Here is an 18,841-nt window from a genome sequence, read left to right as displayed (position 1 = left end):
TTTTATCCTCAGTGAGTCACTGCTTTCATTTCTTTAAACTTCAAAGAAATTTATTTAAGAGTTCTGATAGCCACAATGAGCTTGTAACCAAAACCAAGACTTTCTCATGAACTGATGATAATTAATGGGGAAAGTTTCAACCGTCCCCTCATAGGTGTCAAAGGCGGTGTTATCTGAACATAAAAGAATCACTTCCTGTTCTAAAAAGCCACCCCAGAGAGCTGAATACCTCTGGGAGACAGCCCTAGCCCCTGTGACAGTGTCTAGCACTAATTCTGCTTCACCTGCTTGGAGCTGAGGACTGCTCTAGGGTCAGGCTTGCAAAATATGCATATTGTATAAAAGGCCTCCCGATTTTAGCTGCTTGCTATGTTTCTAGTTGCCAGGATGCCTGGGCACTGGGTCCCCCCATTTGCATCTCTCACAGCTACATATTCAGGGGGTATGGTCTGAGAGGTTCCCAAACATACTACATACAGGTAACTCAACCCTGGCCCTGTGGAGGTGTCAGAATTCTCTGCAGGATTAGTCACTTCTCTGATCTACTCTTCAGAAAACCTCTAAAGGTAAATTATATACTGTAAAAATAATTACAGTAGTCTCTCTACTTCAGTGAATATTTTTAAATGTCTACAATTAAGTTGAGAAATAAAATAAAACCTTACCTGCTGGGGATAATCCATTTATTTGTTTGTGCTCATTAAATTCTGAATTAACATTCAACAAAAACTTACTGGCCTTCCAGTATGGGTCAAGCAGTGTGTTATCAGCTTGAGTGCTAAAGCATTTGCCCTTTAGCAGTGGATCCAAATAGAATTTCTGTGGCTGCTGCTGCTGCTGCTGCTAAGTCGCTTCAGTCGTGTCTGACTGTGCAACTCCATAGATGGTAGCCCACCAGGCTCCCCCGTCCCTGGAATTCTCCAGGCAAGAACACTGGAGTGGGTTGCCATTGCATTCTCCGTCTGTGGGTGAGGCCTCGACATTTTACAATTTGTCAGGAGGTCGCATGTACAGTCAAGGTGAGAATCACTGTCCTGAGGGAGTGATGGGGCAAAGAGCACACGGACAGACTTGGCCAGGCTCTCAATTTTGATATCCGTGAGGTGTTGAGAACCTCACTCAGGCTTTCAGGCTGGACTTACTTCTGGACAAGGAGAGAATGGGATTTGATGGTCTCTGAGTTCCTTTCCATCACTCCTAAGTCTCTTGGTCTGAACTAAGGTGTAAGTCCCTTTCAACTCCTACATTCTAGGACTTTTCAAGATGTTTTGTGGTGAGAGGAACTGGAAGCTTTTGGAGAGTCCCTGAGTTCAACACCTGTTCAGATGCCTCTCCCATTCTCTATACCAACTTATTTTACCCACTGGGTGTCCATCAGTCTCAGGGTTAAACCAACTTAACAGAAGACAGTGGCTACAACAAGCCTATAAAGGTCCATTAGTCCCCATAATGCCCATCTTTCCCAGACTGCTTCCTCCATCTAGACACTCATGGGACAGTGAATCAAGGGTTACCCAGGGAAGCAGAAAGGCCAGTGCCTGGTGGATGACGAGTGTGAAGACAAGGAACCAAGCATCTCTCTGAAGTGCCAGCTCTGGCAAGTAACTCAGCATGCTAAGGGTATTCTGAGTCCCAACCAAGAAGACGCCTCTGCATGCTAGGCACCCAGAGGCTAAGGAGGAAAATACCCTTATCTACTTTCTTCCGCCCAGGTCTTAGTGTGATACAAGAGGAACACACATTCTCCATTCTTCACTGGCCAATAATAATGTGGGAAGAATTTGGAGTTCACCATTCTGGACAAAATGGAAGATTATTAACAGAAGAGTTATTGATAAGTATACAAATAAATTTTATTTTCCATTGTAGATCTATTTCTGAAAATATTATGTTCAAGTTGAACATATGAAAACAGAACACTTCTTTCTTCTTTACTTGAAGTGGCACCTAAGAATTTCAATTGTGATTCTCTGCATCTTCGTCTACTAGTTATAACGCAGTAGCCAACATTCAAATCCATGGAAGCAAATCCTTTTGTAAAGGATTAGATTAAATCATTTGAGGATGAACCAGGTCTTTCTTAAATTTTTAAATATTTTGAGTGAGAGACTTTATCAATCTTTATTACTCCTTACAGATTCAACTTTCAATTCATACAAAGTCAGCCTCAGATGGAGACTCACTATTCCCATTACTCTATTGGAAGATTGCTGAGCTTAGTCGCTCAGTCATGTCTGACTCTTTGAGACCCCATGGACTATAGCCTGGTGGAGGCTCCTCTGTCCATGGGGATTCTCCAGGCAAGAATACTGGAGTGGGTTGCCATGCCTTCCTCCACAGCACGGCAAAGAGCAATATATATAGAGAGAGAGCTGCTGTTGTCAGTTACTAAGTCACGGCATCCTCTTTGCAACCCCATGAACTGCAGCACTGCAGGTGCTTCTATCCTCCATTATCTCCCAGAGTTTGATCAGATTCATGTCCTTTGAGTCAGTAATGCTCTCTAACCATCTCATCCTCTGCTGCCCCCTTCTCTTTTTGCCTTCAATCTTTCCCAGAATCAGGGTATTTTCCAATGAGTCAGCTCTTCACATTAGGTGGCCAAAGTATTGGAGCTTCAGCTTCTGCATCAGCCCTTCCAGTGAATATTCAGGACTGATCTCCTTTAGGATTGACTGGTTTGATCTCATTGCTGTCCAAGAGACTCTCGAGTCTTCTCTAACTCCACAGTTCAAAATCATCAGTTCTTTGGAGCTCAGCTTTCTTTATAGTCCAACTGTCACATCCATACATGACCACTGGAAAAACCATAGCTTTGACTAGACAGACCTCTGTTGGCAAAGTAATAATTCTGCTTTTTAATATGCTGTCTAGATTTGTCATTTGAGAAGGCAATGGCACCCCACTCCAATACTGTTGCCTGGAAAATCCCATGGACGGAGGAGCCTGGTAGGCTGCAGTCCATGGGGTCACTAAGAGTCGGACATGACTGAAGCAACTTAGCAGCAGCACCAGCAGCAGATTTGTCATAGCTTTCCTTCCAAGGAGCAATCACTTTTTGGTATCTCATGGCTGTAGCCACTATCCTCGGTGATTTTGGAGCCCAAGAAAATAAAATCTTTAAACTATGTGCATGTAAAAAAAATGAGGATATTTTTAAAATTACAAAGTGAAGAGGACCTACCTTAAGTATGATATTTAATGATGAAACTTTAGAAGCATTTTCACCAAAATCAGAAATCAATGTTGTCTGCTATTCAACATTGTAGTGGAGTCTTAGCTATTATATTAAGACAAGGAAAAGAAATAAGAGTTAAACAGAATTGGAATGAAAGACAAAAAAAGATTCCTGTTTAAAGAGAACGTTATAAGCATAGATAGTCCAAAATGATTTACTAATAAAAGGGTGTGCAGCAAATGGCTAAATTTAAGAGCAAGTTAAAAAAAAATCAATATTACTCCCAAATACTGGCAATAACTGACAAATAATAGTTATTAGAAAATATGATAGGACAAAATTCTATGTAGAGTGGCAACAGAAATTATTACTAGGTACATGGGAGTAAACCCATGAAAAAGTGCCTGCTGATCAGTTGCTTAGTCGTGTCCGGCTCTTTGTGGTCCCAAGGACTGTAACCTGCCAGGCTCCTCTGTGGGAAGCCATTTATGAAGACAATTATTAAATATTATTGGAGGACATAAAATAGATCTGAATAAAATTATAAATATGTCAATTCTCCCCCAAAATAGTCTCCAAATTCCATGCTTTCAAATGAAAACTCAACAGAAATTTTTGTGGTACTAGACAAACTGATACCTAACCTCATAATTTCCAAAATGGTTTGAAAATAAGAACAAGATGGAGGCTTGTTGGCTTTTTCCCTATACATTAAAGTTTATTATGTTCTAAAGATTTATTATAAAGCTTTAGAACATAAAACAGTGAAATAATAGAACAGGGATAAAAAATAAAACAATGGAACAGACCAGAGACCCCAGAAATAGCACCGTATACAGATTTTGAAGCTTAATGTATTATTCAGGTGACAGCAGGAATGGAGTACTCAGTAAACTGAGGACTGATTTGTCACGTGGGGAAAAAGGGAAGTTGATTCTTATCTCACACACACACAAAATAAATTCTAAATGGATTAAGACCTAGAAGATGAAAACCAAATGTTAAATGGGTTAGGAAAAAATACGGGACCTCTCTGTTCTTGAGATAGGGAACACAAGTCACAAAAAGCAGAAATGATAAAAGAAAATACTGATTTCATTAAAATTTAAACTTTCTTTGTAACAGATGATCCCATAAACAAAAGATAAGTGATAAATTAGAGAAGATATGCAATGTATCAGAATACATAGAAGATTCATATAGAGATTTCCTACAAACTGATAAGAAAAACCATCTGATCAAAAATTGTGCAGATGATATAAACAACTCACAAAAGTCCAAACAACAAATAAACACATGGCAAGATACTCAAAATAATTAATAGTCAGAGAAATAGAAAATACAAGCAACATGAGATGCTATTTCATATCTATCAAATTGGTGAAAATTAAAAGTCTGACTGTGACGATGGTGGAAAACTCAAATGCAACTGGTGGGAGACTAAATCGGCACAACACATTTAGAGACAAAATTTAAGATATGGATCTATCTAATTGAAAATTCATACACTGTATGGTCCAATAATACTTAAATCAAGCATATATATCTGTATGTACACCTGAGAGAAATTCTCACACATGAATATAAGGACACGTATATAAAGAATGTTCATTGTAGCATTAAAAATTAAATAGCTAAAAAAGCTGAAAATAACCTAAAATTATGAATAAACAAAATGCATTATATTCACATACTTCAATAGTGTGCATGAGAAACTGAATAAGCTAGATCTATGTATTACCATGGGCAGATTTTAAAAAGCAAGTTCCAGAATGGTACCTATGGTTTGATATCATATGTTTAACTATATATAATTTTAAATGAATACATTGAGAAATGAATAGGAGTAAGAAGATGGAGACAAACAGCCCTTTTGAGTCTCGCTGTCAAAGGGAAGAGATTGTAACAGCTGGAGGTGAGGGTCTACTGTCTGAGGTGGGTTATGTATATGTTTTGTAATGCAACCCACTCCAGTACTCTCGCCTGGAAAATCCTATGGATGGAGGAGCCTGGTAGGCTACAGTCCATGGGGTCACTAAGAGTCATGACATGACTGAGAGACTTCACTTTCACTTTTCACTTTCATGCATTGGAGAAGGAAATGGCAACCCACTCCAGTGTTCTTGCCTGGAGAATCCCAGGGACGGGGGAGCCTGGTGGGCTGCTGTCCACGGGGTCGCACAGAGTCGGACACGACTGAAGCGACTTAGCAGCAGCAGCAGCAGCAGAGTTTACCTGAAAATGGGAATGATCCCGCAGAAAGACTTAAAAAAAAGATTATTCACAAAGAACAAAATCTGCGAAGTTAGGGTTTGGGCTGCACAGCACAAAAGGAAGATGCTAATATATTTTAGGTGAGAAATGGTGAGTGTTTGAACCATGAAGGATGAGCTGGAGATGAATGTGCAGGCTGTGTAGGATGGAGGCGAGTCAAGAAGGGACCTTAATTGGATACATGGGTGGACGGATGACACTATAAAGGAGGGTCTGGTTTGATTAAAAGGCAAGACAAGAGCACCTCTGGTATGATGATGGGCCCTGGCCTTTCTGAGAGTAGCGGAGGATGCTGTTGTCACTCCTAAGGAACTTCTGCTCTGGAGTCCACGCCCAGTACCACCGCACTGTAAGCTTCCTCTGGGCCCTGGTGGTTTATTTTTATTTGCACCCATGCCTCTCACGGATGTTAGCAAAGGCCGCTCTGGGAAAAGCACTGGGTCTAGTCCTGCCTCCACTGCTTCACTAGTTCTGTGATTTTCTAGAGCGAATCCTGTAACTTCCACCACCTCCGTTTTCTACCTCCCAGAGTGGTTAACTGCCTTGAGGTGACCGCTGATGAAAGACTCAGGAAAGCCCTCCCCTTGACCCCAGCACCGACTCGTCCCACTGCGCTCTCTCCGCCGCTGCCTCCTCTCCACCCACAGCTTCGCCTTTATTTTCTTCCCGCCTTTAAGGCTCCAAGTTTCCACACAAGCCTGCAGTCAGACGACACCGCCGACGGCCCAGGGCTCCGTCTGGGGCGCTGCCTCGCCCACCTGGTCACCCTTGGGGGACTACCTAGGGGACAGGGACACCCCCCCCCAGGGCCGCCGGCCTCGGGGTGCCCGGTAGGTGGGCGCCCACCACCCATCCGCTGGGCGCGCACCGGTCTCGGGAGACAGTCCGACGGTTCCAGGCGCGAGCCAAGGGGAGATTGTCTGTCCGCGGGCCCCGCCGGCCGCTGAGCGCTCGTCACGCCGTCCGCTTCTCTGGCTCCCTGTCTGTCCGGGGTCCACCTGCCCCTCTGTCCCTCCTCCCGGGCCCTCCCTCGAATCCCCACCCAGCCAGCTTCTCTGGGCCCCGCGGTTGGTCGCTTATGGGTGTCACTCCGCCCTCCCCGGCAGGAGCCACGCGGCGCGCAGGGGCCGCTGCTCTCGGATGCGAGCGCATAAAGCCTGCTGGAGCAGAGCCGCCAGCCGGGGCGTATGGGCTCAGCGGCGTTTTCCAGCGATTCCTCTGCCCAGGAGCGCTCCTGCAAACAGGTTTAGGGGCACCCGCTTCCCGCTTCCAGGAAAGTTTTGAGAAAGTAGATTTGAGGTGCATTGGGGAGTGGTGCCAGCTCCCCCAGCCTTCTTACCCTTCCAGAAGGCTCGCCTTGCACAGCCTGGCCCATTCTGCCCTTCCTGCCTCCTCGGCTCCCTGACGCTTGCTTCCCTTCGCTCCTGGGTTCCCCCTCCCCTCTCTGGGCTCAGCATCTTCTTCCTTACCTCATCCTCTCCATCCCTGCCCTCTTAACTCCTGCCACACAGTCTCAGCCTCCTTCTGGTCATCCCACCCTTCCCCTTTCTTCCATCTTTAACCTCCTCCTGTCCACTCCGTCTCATTCCTCCGGCCTCTCTATTTGCGCTCACACTCTGCGTCCATCCCCGCCTCCTCGCGCGTTTTTCTCCCAGCAAACTTCCACCATGGATTCCAGGCCTCCGTGGACGGCTGCTCCTACCCCGGGGAGCACCCTCTCTGCTGCCAACGCCACCACACCCTGGCTGGGCCGGGATGAGGAGCTGGCCAAGGTGGAGATCGGCGTCCTGGCCACTGTCCTGGCGCTGGCGACAGGGGGCAACCTGACGGTGCTCCTGACGGTGGGGCAGCCGGTCCGCAAGCGCTCCCGCATGCAGGTGTTCGTGCTGCACCTGGCCCTGACCGACCTGGGCGTGGCGCTCTTCCAGGTGCTGCCCCAGCTGCTGTGGGACATCACCTACCGCTTCCGGGGCCCCGACCCGCTCTGCCGGGCCGTCAAGTACCTGCAGGTGCTGAGCATGTTTGCCTCCACCTACATGCTGCTGGCCATGACGCTGGACCGCTACCTGGCCGTCTGTCACCCCCTGCGCAGCCTCCAGCAGCCCAGCCGGTCCACCTACCCGCTCATCGCAGCGCCCTGGCTTCTGGCGGCAGTCCTCAGCCTCCCTCAAGTCTTCATTTTTTCCATACGAGAGGTGATCCAGGGCTCTGGAGTGCTGGACTGCTGGGCAGACTTCCGCTTCCCTTGGGGGCCACGGGCCTACATCACCTGGACCACCCTGGCCATCTTCATCCTGCCAGTGGCCATGCTCACAGCCTGCTATGGCCTCATCTGCCACGAGATCTGCAGGAACCTCAAAGTCAAGACGGAGGCTGGGCAGGCTGAAGGAGGGAGCTGGGGCACTGGGAACAGGCCCTCCGCTCGTGGGCCGGTGGCAGCCCCGCGGGGGCTGCCGTCCCGGGTTAGCAGCGTCAGCGCCATCTCACGGGCCAAGATCCGAACTGTGAAGATGACCTTCGTCATTGTGCTGGCCTATATCGCCTGCTGGGCGCCTTTCTTCAGTGTCCAGATGTGGTCTGTGTGGGATGAGAATGCCCCCGATGAAGGCAAGTGTGTGGTCTGGTTGGGAAGGTAGAGGCAGGAGCAGGAGGTGGAAAAATGCAGAAAAGAGAGAAGGAGGGTATTAGGACAGGGCCATAGTGGCTCCCGGGGCCAGGCAGGTAGCAAATGGGTGAAGCAGTTAAAAATGGTGTTCTGGTGTGAAAAGGGACAGTTCTAGTATGCATTCATTTTGAATGGTTTCTATCAATGCCTTCAAAGCTGTTTGAAGATCTCATTCAGTATTATGTGCGTGTTACTCACTCAGTCGTGTCTGACTCTTTGTGACCCCACAGACTGTAGCCCACCAGGCTCCTCTGTCCTTGGGATTCTCCAGGCCAGACTACTGGAGCAGGTTGCCATTTCCTTCTCCAGGGGGTCTTCCCGACCCAGGGGTTGAACCCGTGTCTCCTGCATTGCAGGCAGAGTTTTTACCATCTCAGCCTCCTTCCCAGGTGGTGCTAGTGGTAAAGAACCCGTCTGCCAATGGAGAAGACTTAAGAGACGCCGGTTCGATGCTTGGGTCGGGAAGATCCCCTGGAGAAGGGCATGGTAACTCGCTCCAGTATTCTGGCTTGGAAAATCCCATGGACAGAGGAGCCTGGTGGGCTACAGTCCATAGGGTTGTACAGAGTCGGACACGACTGAAGTGACTTAGCACAGCAGCACAGCACAGAGGCTGCCACGGTCAGGCAGGTAACAAATAGGTGCAGCATTAAAGATGGTGCCTGTCCCAGTGTGAAAAGGGATAGCTGTAACTCCCATCCAGTCAAAACATGCCATGTGAGTACCTTTAATGTGAAATTTCCGTAATTCTACAACTTTGCCAACTAATTTAAGCATTTTAAAATACTATTTGGCCCTAATGAAGATATGACCATGAGTAGATTTGGCCAAGCAACTGACAGTTTGCTAGACTGTTTGAAAGGGATTTTCAAATGATTTGGTCCAGATGGCAGTTTGTGGCCCTTGAAGTGTGTCTCTCAGCATTCTTCCCCCTCTGCACCTGAACAAGACTTTGAACTCCTTTTCAACAGCCATTTTCAATTAATTAGCCCTGGGGCACAACCCTGAAATTCCAAGATCAACCCTTTTGTCTTGTTAATGAGAAAGCAGAGGCTCAGAGAGGCTACCTGACCTGCCCAAGGCCACACAGCTAGGAAGTGGCAAAGTGAGGATAGAACCTAGGCCTGGAATCTCCTCGTTTCTTTCCTCAACTCCATGCCCCCACTTTCCAAATTCTAGCTCTGGAAGTGATGAAGAGAAGGGCCTTCCTCCTATGTAAAAAACAAAGTGGGACCTTCCAAGACGACTGTGTTCTGGGAGGCCTGTTTCTGGTCATTTTTTGGAGTGAGATAGATGGCAGCCTAAGTTTCAGATACTGCCAACTGGGGGTGAGGCCATTTGGGGGTGAGCTTGTCCTGAGAAAGGTAAGTGCTGTTTCTGGGCAGCCCAAATGCTGGTGAGTGGTATTCAAAGACATCTTTTCCTGCTCCCCTAGGAACATGAGGGTGGGGACAAGTGTGTGGTCACCTGTCAGGGTGACTGCTCTCTGGTACAGCAGACTCTTCATGCGCAGCTCGGAGTGTATGATGGGTGCAGCACATGACTGCCCCAGGGACGCCCTGTGCAGTTTGCTCTGGAAGCTTCCTGAGGACTCACTGACCAGCAGACCCAGACTACCACTTCCTACCAGCTCTTAGGGTGACCCCCCTTCCCTGTGCTATTGTTTCTAATCTCAACCTGCTCATCCTAGGGCATGCTCAAGCCAAACAGGCTCAAGCCAAGCATCTTTTCTGGAAAGATGAAGTAAGGGGAAGGTTGCTCATGACATTAACACAACTCTGCAAGACAGTTCAGCAAGATTCATGTTGATGTATGGCAGAAACCAACACAATATTGTAAAGCAATTGTCCTTCAATTAAAAATAATTTTTTAAAACCTAAAAAAAAAAGAGAGAGTTCAGCAATACTGAATTGTAACAGTCCCATTGTACCCCTTCTTAACCACCTTTCGGACACTAGTGTGGACCAGAGGCTATTTATAAAATTACCCTTTAAGCAATATTACCCCTAACCTGCTCCAGGGACCGCCCCCACCTCTAGTCAAGGACAGAATAGAAGGAAGGAAGGCTTTCTATGTGCCAAGCACATTTAGGCCTTGTGCTACTTAGGGGTGACCTTCTCCCCTTGACATCTAAGTAATCTGAGCTTCAGAGAGGTGAAACAACTGGTCCAAGGTGCCACTTCTAGTAAGAGATGGAGCCAAGAATCAAATCAAGGTCTTCTTAGGTCAAACTTTATCCAGGCTTTTATTGTTGTCTTATTCCCAACAATCATAGCTGAGCTGGTGACACCAGGGATGAGAAGGCCGTTTGCCCTTTATCAAGGAACCTACGAGAAGCTTTCTTGCTTGCCTCCTCTAGTCACCACCATCATCATCCTGTCCCTCAGACCCATATATAAATGATTTATCACTTATCAAGGGCCTCTCCGAGTAAGCAGTACAGGAACGAAGTGTCCCTCAGAAAACCGGAAGCCCTTCGAGGACTCTGAGTTGAGCAGACATTCACTACTTTAAACTTGCTTTCCAGTACATCCAGCTTCCCTCCACAGCATGCTGGCCTCCTGGCCGCTCGTCCCCGAGTCTTTGGCAGGAAGCTGTCTCCTTGCGCTTATCTCTACCTCCTACCGTCAGTGGAGCTTCTGCCAGGCCGGTCTGCAGCAGGTCTGCCCTCCAGGACTGAGCTGGAGCCTCTGAAGACTCCAGGGCTCCAGGCGCGTCTCGAGCCCCTACCTGGCCCTGGCTCGGGGGCGCCAGTTCAAACAGATGCTTCTCAAGTGAAGAAACCTGTGGAAACCCTTAGTCTCTGGCCTAGTCTAGGCACTATACATATACTGATGGAGCAGATGGGATGAATACACCCCTTAGCCAAAGCAACTTCTCAAATGTCTGCAGCCCCTGGGTATTCAGTTAACTGGGGTGCAGGCCAGACGCCTTCATGCTGCAGGAGCCTGGGTTTGTTGCTGAGGCTGGTCCCCCGCTCTGCTTACAAGTGCTCCCTCCTTGCTCTCACTTCTGTGCTTCCCAACTCTGATTCATGCCTTCTCTCAAATATCCTGACCCGGTATCTTCCCTTCTCTTGGGCTGCCAAGTACCACACTGGAGAGCACCCAAGGACCCAGCATATCGGAAGCTTTCACGACACTTTACAGAGCAGGCACTTGAGCTCTGCCTTTGAGTTCATTGGTTGAAATGGTGGCAGGGTGCAGAATTGCTGCTTTAAAGAGGGAAGACCTAGGATCAGGTCTGGGCCATAACCCTTAATTCCTTCCAGCTCTGCCATGGCACTCAGTGATTCTACAGCCTCCACCAAAGAGCTGGGCAACTCAGTGTGCAGCCCGTGCCGTAGCTTAGCCATGGTGCATCTGGCAGGAGGCTGGGGCCCATCTCAGCAGCTTTCCTCTTGGCATGAGAAGTTTCATTTAGTTTTCCGAAAGAGTATTACATCTGTAAGGAATTTTATCAGAGTCTTTGAAGGCTCGCATTTTGACTGTCCAGGAGAGAAAGTAGTTTTCCCTGCAGAAGGGACATTCTCTGGATGTAATTTCTGACAAGAGAGAACAGCACTGGCCAGGAACGAGATGCCTGGATGCCCTGTACCTAGAAGCTGCACAGTTGGAGATGGCTTCATGGGACCTCTAGGCTGTCAGGCTCCACTGATAGGCTACCAGGTCCCCAGCACGGTCAATACTCACACGGGCAATAACTGAATGACAGAATGACTGGGACAGACCCAAAGGGCTCAAGGAGCACAGAACTCAGAGGGCAGTGTGTCCCCGTATCTATGACCTAAGTGGGAATGTAGTGTGCCCAAACTTGGCTGGAATCATGGTTATTTTTCCTGCAGGTTTTATAGAAATTGCCTCAGGGGATACACGATTCCGGATTTCAGAACAAAGATAGTGATCCAATTTGGGCTGCTCCTGTCGCTGACTATGTCTGTGTCTCTAAAGTCAGCTTAGAGCAAGCCTCGGCTCCTGTCATCACCCTGTGGCACAAAATCAATCAATAAATAAATCAGTGAGGGAAAACCCTGGAGTCAGGAGTCCCAGGTTTGAGTCCCAGCTGTGATCCTTTCTGATTATAGAACCCCACGTGGTCCTCCTTGGGATTCAACTTCCTCCTCTGTTCTGTAGGGAGCGGACTCTCTCCCAGGTCCCTTCCAGCTCTGAAATCCTTGTGCTTCTCCCTTGGCAGATTCGACCAATGTGGCTTTCACCATCTCCATGCTTTTGGGCAACCTCAGCAGCTGCTGCAACCCCTGGATCTACATGGGCTTCAACAGCCACCTGTGGTTGCATGCCCTGCGCCGTCTGGCCTGCTGCGGAGGCCCTGGGCCCAGGATGCGCAGGCGGCTCTCCAACGGCAGTCTGTCCAGCCGCCATGCCACCCTGCTGACCCGCTCCAGTGGCCCGCCTGCCCGCGGCCTCAGCCCCGGACTCAGCAGGAGGCCAGGGCCCAAAGACTCCCTGCGGGGCGCAGAGCAGGTGGAGGGTGATGCTGCCACTGAAACCAGCATCTTTTAAGGAGCACTCCCCAGAGTCTGGTGGAGGATCTCTGCCCATCTCAGCACTGCCCAGCCTGATACTCTCCATGGTCTTCTACAGTTAGAACCTTTCACGACTTTGCAAGATTGGAGAAGCGTTCTCTAAGGACACCCTAACCAATAGGCCCTAGAAGAATTGTTGGATTTTCATGACAATGACATTTATGCCCTTTGACTCAGCTTGAGGCAGGGTGAGGAGGCCAGAAAGGCCGCTCCTGTCTTTGGTGTCATAGCTGCCCACCCAACTTCACGTGCTGGGAAACAGGGAGACTAAGACTGTCTGCTTCCTTGATCCTGCTGTGTTCACAGCATGTCTGGGGACCAAGTGTGTGATAGATGTGGTGCTGCAGATCTGGGCTCTCCTGCCTGAGGGTCCACAGGCAGCAGGGATTCAAAGGCTGGTATCTTATCTTGTTTGTCCCACCCTAATCTGATGAGTGCATCCCAGTTCAGCCAGGAGAGGGAAGGAGTGAATAACTGCAAGGAGGACTGTATTTGAATCCTGAGATGGGTGTGTGTGGGAGGGGGCTTTGAGAGAGGCGTGCTTAATGAAGAGAAGTGAACAGGTGTGGGGGCTTCGCCTGCTATACTCACCTGTCTACCGAAGGGAGATGAGGGGTAGCACAGCGCTTGGTAACTGGTAAAAACTCTGCAAATGCTGCTTATCTGCTCCCAAATACCCTCATTTATAGTTAGGATGGGTGACAAGGCAAAGTACTGCATATTTTCAGTGGAATGGCCCACTGGGTTGAATGTGGGAAGAATGAGTGAGGAGAGATGGAGATGAAAATGGTCACCAAATTCTGAGTGGGAGGAAGTCTTGGGAGCAGCAGGGATTGGTTGCACATCCCCCTCCCTTCACGGGGTCCACGTGGCTCCTGCCTCTTGGGCTGCATGGAGGGGACATCCTTTGAGAAAGCATGACTTAGTCGTGGCTCTGGATTTGTTTGAGGCTCTTCAGAGCTTCCACACAAATCACATGCTTGCCACGATCAAGTCAGGAGCCCGGATGGGGATGCCAGCTCTGCCTGGTGGTATCTGTACGACCTTGGGAACTTATCTCCCTCTCTGGACCTCAGCTCCTTGCCTGCAGAATAGAGATGCTCTTCAAGGTCTTTCCCAGCTCAAACTTTTCATGACTCGCAAGACTGGAGAAACACTGAGGACTTCCTACCCATAAGCTCTAGAAGGATTGTTGGATCTTCGTGATAGTGACATTTACGCTGTTTGACTCGGTTTTGGTGGCTTTGGGTCCTGCCGCGGCCGTACCATTCACCTTTGCCAGCGGTTCAGCTCAGTCGCTCAGTTGTGTGCGGCTTTTTGTGGCCCATGGACTGCAGCACGCCAGGCCTCCTTGTCCATCACCAATTCCTGGAGCTTGCTCAAACTCATGTCCATCAAGTTGGTGATGCCATCCAACTGTCTTATCCTCTGTCATCCCCTTCTCCTCCTGCCCTCAATCTTTCCCAGCATCAGGGTCTTTTCCAATGAATCAGTTCTTCGCATCAGGTGGCCAAAGTATTGGAGTTTCAGCTTCAGCATCAGTCCTTCCAATGAATATTCAGGACTGATTTCCTTTAGGATGGACTGGTTGGATCTCCTTACAGTCCAAGGGACTCTCAAGAGTCTTCTCCAACACCACAGTTCAAAAGCGTCAATTGCCAGCAGTTACATGATGCTAATGCCAAGAGAGCCTGGCCGGTGGAAGTTGGGACTTTGTCCTGCTCCTCATTATCTCCAGTGGCATTTATACCTTGGAATAACCTCCTCTCCACGATTCTGGTTCTAATCTAAGTGATGGTCTTGATGGTGGGAAAAGCATCAGCTGAAGTCAGGCCCTGGTTCTACCACCACGATGCCACCAGTGACCTTGCTCTCTTCACTGTGTGCTTAATTACTCAGTCCTGTCTGACTCTTTGTGACCCCATGGACTGTAGCCCGCAGTCCTCTGTCCATGGGATTCTCCAGGCCAGAATACTGGAGTGGGTTGCCATGCCCTCCTCCAGGGGATCTTCTCAACCCAGGAGTTGAACCCAGGTCTCCTGCATTGCAGGCATATTCTTTACCATCTGAGCCACCAGAGAAGCTCAAGAATACTGGAGTGGGTAGCCTATCCCTCTCCAGGGGAACTTCCTGACACAGGGATCGAACTGGAGTCTCCTGCATTGCAGGCAGATTCTTTACCAGCTGAGCTACCAAGGAAGCTCTCTTTGTTATGAGGGTCAAATAGGACTGTGGGTATGTAGGCAGTTTGTAAACCCATGAAACTATACTACTGTGGGGATTGATTGCTAATCTAATTAAGAGCGCCTGAGAGCAGCACTAGGGAACAGAGTCACTCTCTGCCCTCCACTCCTAGGGAAGGTTTGAGGGGTGACTGTGGCTTTGGGGATACACTTCTTTAAGAGGCCACTTAGCTCTAAGAAGTCTCCTTAGCTCTCCTTAAGAGAAAAGAACTAAGCTGAGTGTCATGAGTGAGCAAAGCATCCCAGCCTTTCAACACTAGAGAACTGGAAACTGGGATGCAGGCCCTAATGGGATCAAGGCTCTGGGCAGATGTGGGAACCCACTATCTCTCTTCACTGCAGCTATTGCTCATGTCAGCCCTTGACATCCATCTGCTTCTTCCCAGCCCATCTGTCCTGATGGAGCTGGGCTTATGAACCTCACACGCCAGCCTGAGCTTTTGAAGTTGCTCCTTCCTCTGTTTACATTAGCCTCCCTCACCTCAGACCACAGTTTCTGACCCTAGTGCCACAGTAGATAGTAAGTAAATCTTTGCTCATCACGACATCTGGGAGGTAGAAGGGATACTGGCCTTGTAACCCAAACCTGGTTTTGAGTCCCAGTCTCACCTCTTTTCTACCTGTATGAACTTGGGCAAGTTATCTAATGTCTCTGAGCAAGCGGCACCTCATTTATTAAACAGAAGTAACAACGTCTGCCTTGTGGGAGGCATTTGTGAGGCTGTAGACTGTACAACATTCTTCTGATGCTATAGAGGATGGTGGCCTGGCTCTGGATCCCATCCAGTGGGTGGCTTCCAGGGCACTGGACCTGAGACTCTATAGTAGAGAGGAGAGAAGAGACCCGGAATCAAGGTTGGCCAGAGCCCCTCCCATGCCATGTGCTTTCTGTAGCTTGCTTGCTTGTGAAGTCACTCTGTTGTGTCCGACTCTTTGTGACCCCATGGACTGTAGCCCACCAGGTTCCTCCATCCATGGGATTTTCCAGGCAAGAGTACTGGAGTAGGTTGCCATTTCCTTCTCCAGGGGATCTTCCTGACCCAGGGATCAAATTTGGGTCTCCCACATTGTAGGCAGACGCTTTACCATCTGAGCCACCAGGGAGGTCCTTCTATAGCAAGGAGTAGCAAATAATCCCACTATTATATTTCCAGATTTCCTTTACACAAGGGGGATTTACTTGTGATGGTGGCTTTGAGACCCTCACTCTTTCTCCCATGGAAAGGCTGCACTTGATATTTTCCAGAAACCTGGTGCTATTCTGTGATGAGGCCAATGGGGAACAGCTGGACACCAGGCTGGGAGCCTCAGGAGTCTATTCCAGGAGGCTCCTGAAGGAAATGGCAGGATGATGTCTGGATCTATGGTTGATGTCTTTTGCAGTCTGTGTAGGAAGCTCTCCTAAGCATTTGGAGACAGCAGTAGGGTCTTGGGTAGGGTGGAGGAAGGTGGGTCACCATGAGAAGCAAGAAGGAGGTCCCATGCTCTCTGTTGTTCAGTCTCTAAGTCATGTCTGACTCTTTGTGACCCCATGGACTGCAGCACGCCAGGCCTCCCTGTCCCTCACCATCTCCAAGAGCTTGCTCAAACTAATGGCCATCAAGTCGGTGACGCCATCCAACCATCTCATCCTCTGTCGTCCCCTTCTCCTGCCCTCAATCCCTCCCAGGATCAGGGTCTTTTCCAAGGTGGCTAAAGTATTGGAGTTTCAGCTTCAGCATCAGTCCTTCCAATGAATATTCAGGACTGACTTTCTTTAGGATTTACAGGTTTGACCTCCTTGCAGTCCAAGAGACCCTCAAGAGTCTTCTCCAGCACCACAGTTCAAAAGCATCAATTCTTCGGCGCTCTCTGACAGCTCACTCAGGATAAATTGAGCTGTACTGTCCCTGGGCTGAGCACCTTTGTGAATTGTTTATGCCGTCCTGTGGACTCTGTGAATTACTGTGCTTCAGTCCTGTGAGCCCATGTGGAAGTAGAGGGCTGTGGTGGGGGAGCGGGGCAGGGTACTATGGGGTGGGCAGGGTTGAACATGGCAGGAGGAGGTTAATTGCTTGACTGTGGGCATTTCTCAGAATGGCTTTCTATGCTGTTTGATCTATGTCAGTAATTTTCTAGATGACTTTGTGTTTTGTATGTAAATAAGTATTCCTATCTACTGAGGAGCTATAGCTTCTGTCTAGGCCATAGCAACTCACTCTTGAGTCCAGAGCCCAAAGATGTGGTTGAAACTGGCCAATAAAACTGCTTGATAACCAGCAAATTTCTTTGCTTCCTACGGGCAATGACAACAAGATATGTGAGCTAAAATAAAATTGTGATAGCTTTGAGCAGAGCAGGGCCAGGGGAAATGTCGAGGTGTGGTGAGCCACCTTCCCGGTGCCCCTCACCCACTTGAAAGGGAAAGAAGACAAGTCACCTGGGATTTGCCCTGGGACCACACGATGGCAGTGTGGAGCTAAAAGTGAGTCTGACCCAGAAAATGACCCACAGGGGCCTGCAGGGAGTCTTCCCAGCTCTAATGCCACACTAAGTTTCCGTAAGTTTCTAGAGTCTTGGTCTTGCATTTGACCCAGCTCTCCTGAGAGCTGACATGCTCTCAGGAACTTACATGCACTTCTTTCTCCCAAAGTCCACAGAGGATGTATTTAGCAAAGAGGGGCAAAGAGCAAGAGGTTTCTTCTGCAAGTTGAGGGTCTGAATATAGAGATTCTTGTCTGAAAGGGTGAGTGCATGAGGGAGCTAGTGGGACCTCAAAAAAAAAAAAAAAAGAAGCCAATAAGTTGGAGTCATTATGTGTTTGGTTTAGAGGCCAGGGTCTTGGGTTAGAAGGCCTCTTGAAGCGCCCCTGGGTCAGGGCAATAGTCCTGGTTCAGGAGCAAATACCCTACAGGTGTTGAGCATAAAATACCTCTTCACCCTGTGGATCTTGCTGGTAGATAAGACAGTTTACCTCACGGAATTCTGCTGCAGTTCCATGGTGGGCAGTGGGTGCTTGCTCCTTTAGAATAAAGCTTCATGGAAGACAGGTCACGTTTAGTCTGGTCCAGTGTGCATTCCCAGTTCATCACTGGCAGGTAATCAGCCTTCTACTGGCTGCCAGTAGCAAATCAGGTTACCCTGTGGTAAGATAGTTTTAGAGAGATTTGTGTCCAGTCCTTATTCACAAAGGAACCGAGAGTGGGGCAGCCTAATTCTTCCCTGGAGGTTCTGATGATATACAGAGAAAGTGTACATATGTTACTGGAGAAAATGATTTTATTGTACCAGAAACTGTACTCCTCAAAGGGTAATTCAGTTCAATTCAGTTCAGTCACTCAGTCGTGTTCCTTCCAAAGAAATCCCAGGGCTGATCTCCTTCAGTATGGACTGGTTGGATCTCCTTGCAGTCCAAGGGACTCTCAAGAGTCTTCTCCAACACCACAGTTCAAAAGCATCAATTCTTCGGTGCTCAGCTTTCTTCTCAGTCCAACTCTCACATCCATACATGACCACTGGCAAAACCATAACCTTGACTAGACGGACCTTTGTTGGCAAAGTAATATCTCTGCTTTTCAATATGCTATCTAGGTTGGTCATAACTTTCCTTCCAAGGAGTAAGCGTCTTTTAATTTCATGGCTGCAGTCACCATCTGCAGTGATTTTGGAGCCCCCCAAAATAAAGTCTGACACTGTTTCCACTGTTTCCCCATCTATTTCCCATGAAGTGATGGGACCAGATGCCATGATCTTCGTTTTCTAAATGTGGAGCTTAAAGCCAACTTTTTCACTCTCCACTTTCACTTTCATCAAGAGGCTTTTGATTACCTGTACATAAAACCATTTATGCAGATTTAGGCAGCTAACCCTTTAAGCACATGGAAGTGTGTGTGTGTATATATATATACACATATATATATATATACACATATATATATATATATATATATTTTTTT

General features: G+C 48.2%; 1 protein-coding gene across 1 annotated transcript; it reads left to right on the top strand.

The window, feature by feature from the left end:
• Nucleotides 1-6,625: 6,625 nt before the first annotated feature.
• AVPR1B (arginine vasopressin receptor 1B) lies at nucleotides 6,626-17,169 on the top strand. The gene is made up of 2 exons (XM_019976062.2): nucleotides 6,626-8,059; nucleotides 12,312-17,169. Exons 1-2 carry the CDS (start codon nucleotides 7,120-7,122, stop codon nucleotides 12,638-12,640), a joined length of 1,269 nt encoding a protein of 422 aa, XP_019831621.2. The 5' UTR covers nucleotides 6,626-7,119; the 3' UTR covers nucleotides 12,641-17,169.
• The last annotated feature ends 1,672 nt before the right edge of the window (nucleotides 17,170-18,841 follow it).

The sequence above is a fragment of the Bos indicus genome, chromosome 16 (assembly GCF_029378745.1).
Source record: "Bos indicus isolate NIAB-ARS_2022 breed Sahiwal x Tharparkar chromosome 16, NIAB-ARS_B.indTharparkar_mat_pri_1.0, whole genome shotgun sequence".
NCBI classification, from domain to species: Eukaryota; Metazoa; Chordata; class Mammalia; order Artiodactyla; family Bovidae; genus Bos; species Bos indicus.
The sequence above is the reverse complement of the archived record's forward strand: the minus strand, read 5'-3'. Positions and strand labels throughout refer to the sequence as shown.

Bases quoted from the DNA above. Each gene is read 5' to 3' on its own strand.
- AVPR1B (XM_019976062.2), top strand. From the start codon at position 7,120: ATGGATTCCAGGCCTCCGTGGACGGCTGCTCCTACCCCGGGGAGCACC. The intron at 8,060-12,311 runs GCAAGTGTGTGG...CTCCCTTGGCAG, and splicing joins TGAGAATGCCCCCGATGAAG to ATTCGACCAATGTGGCTTTC.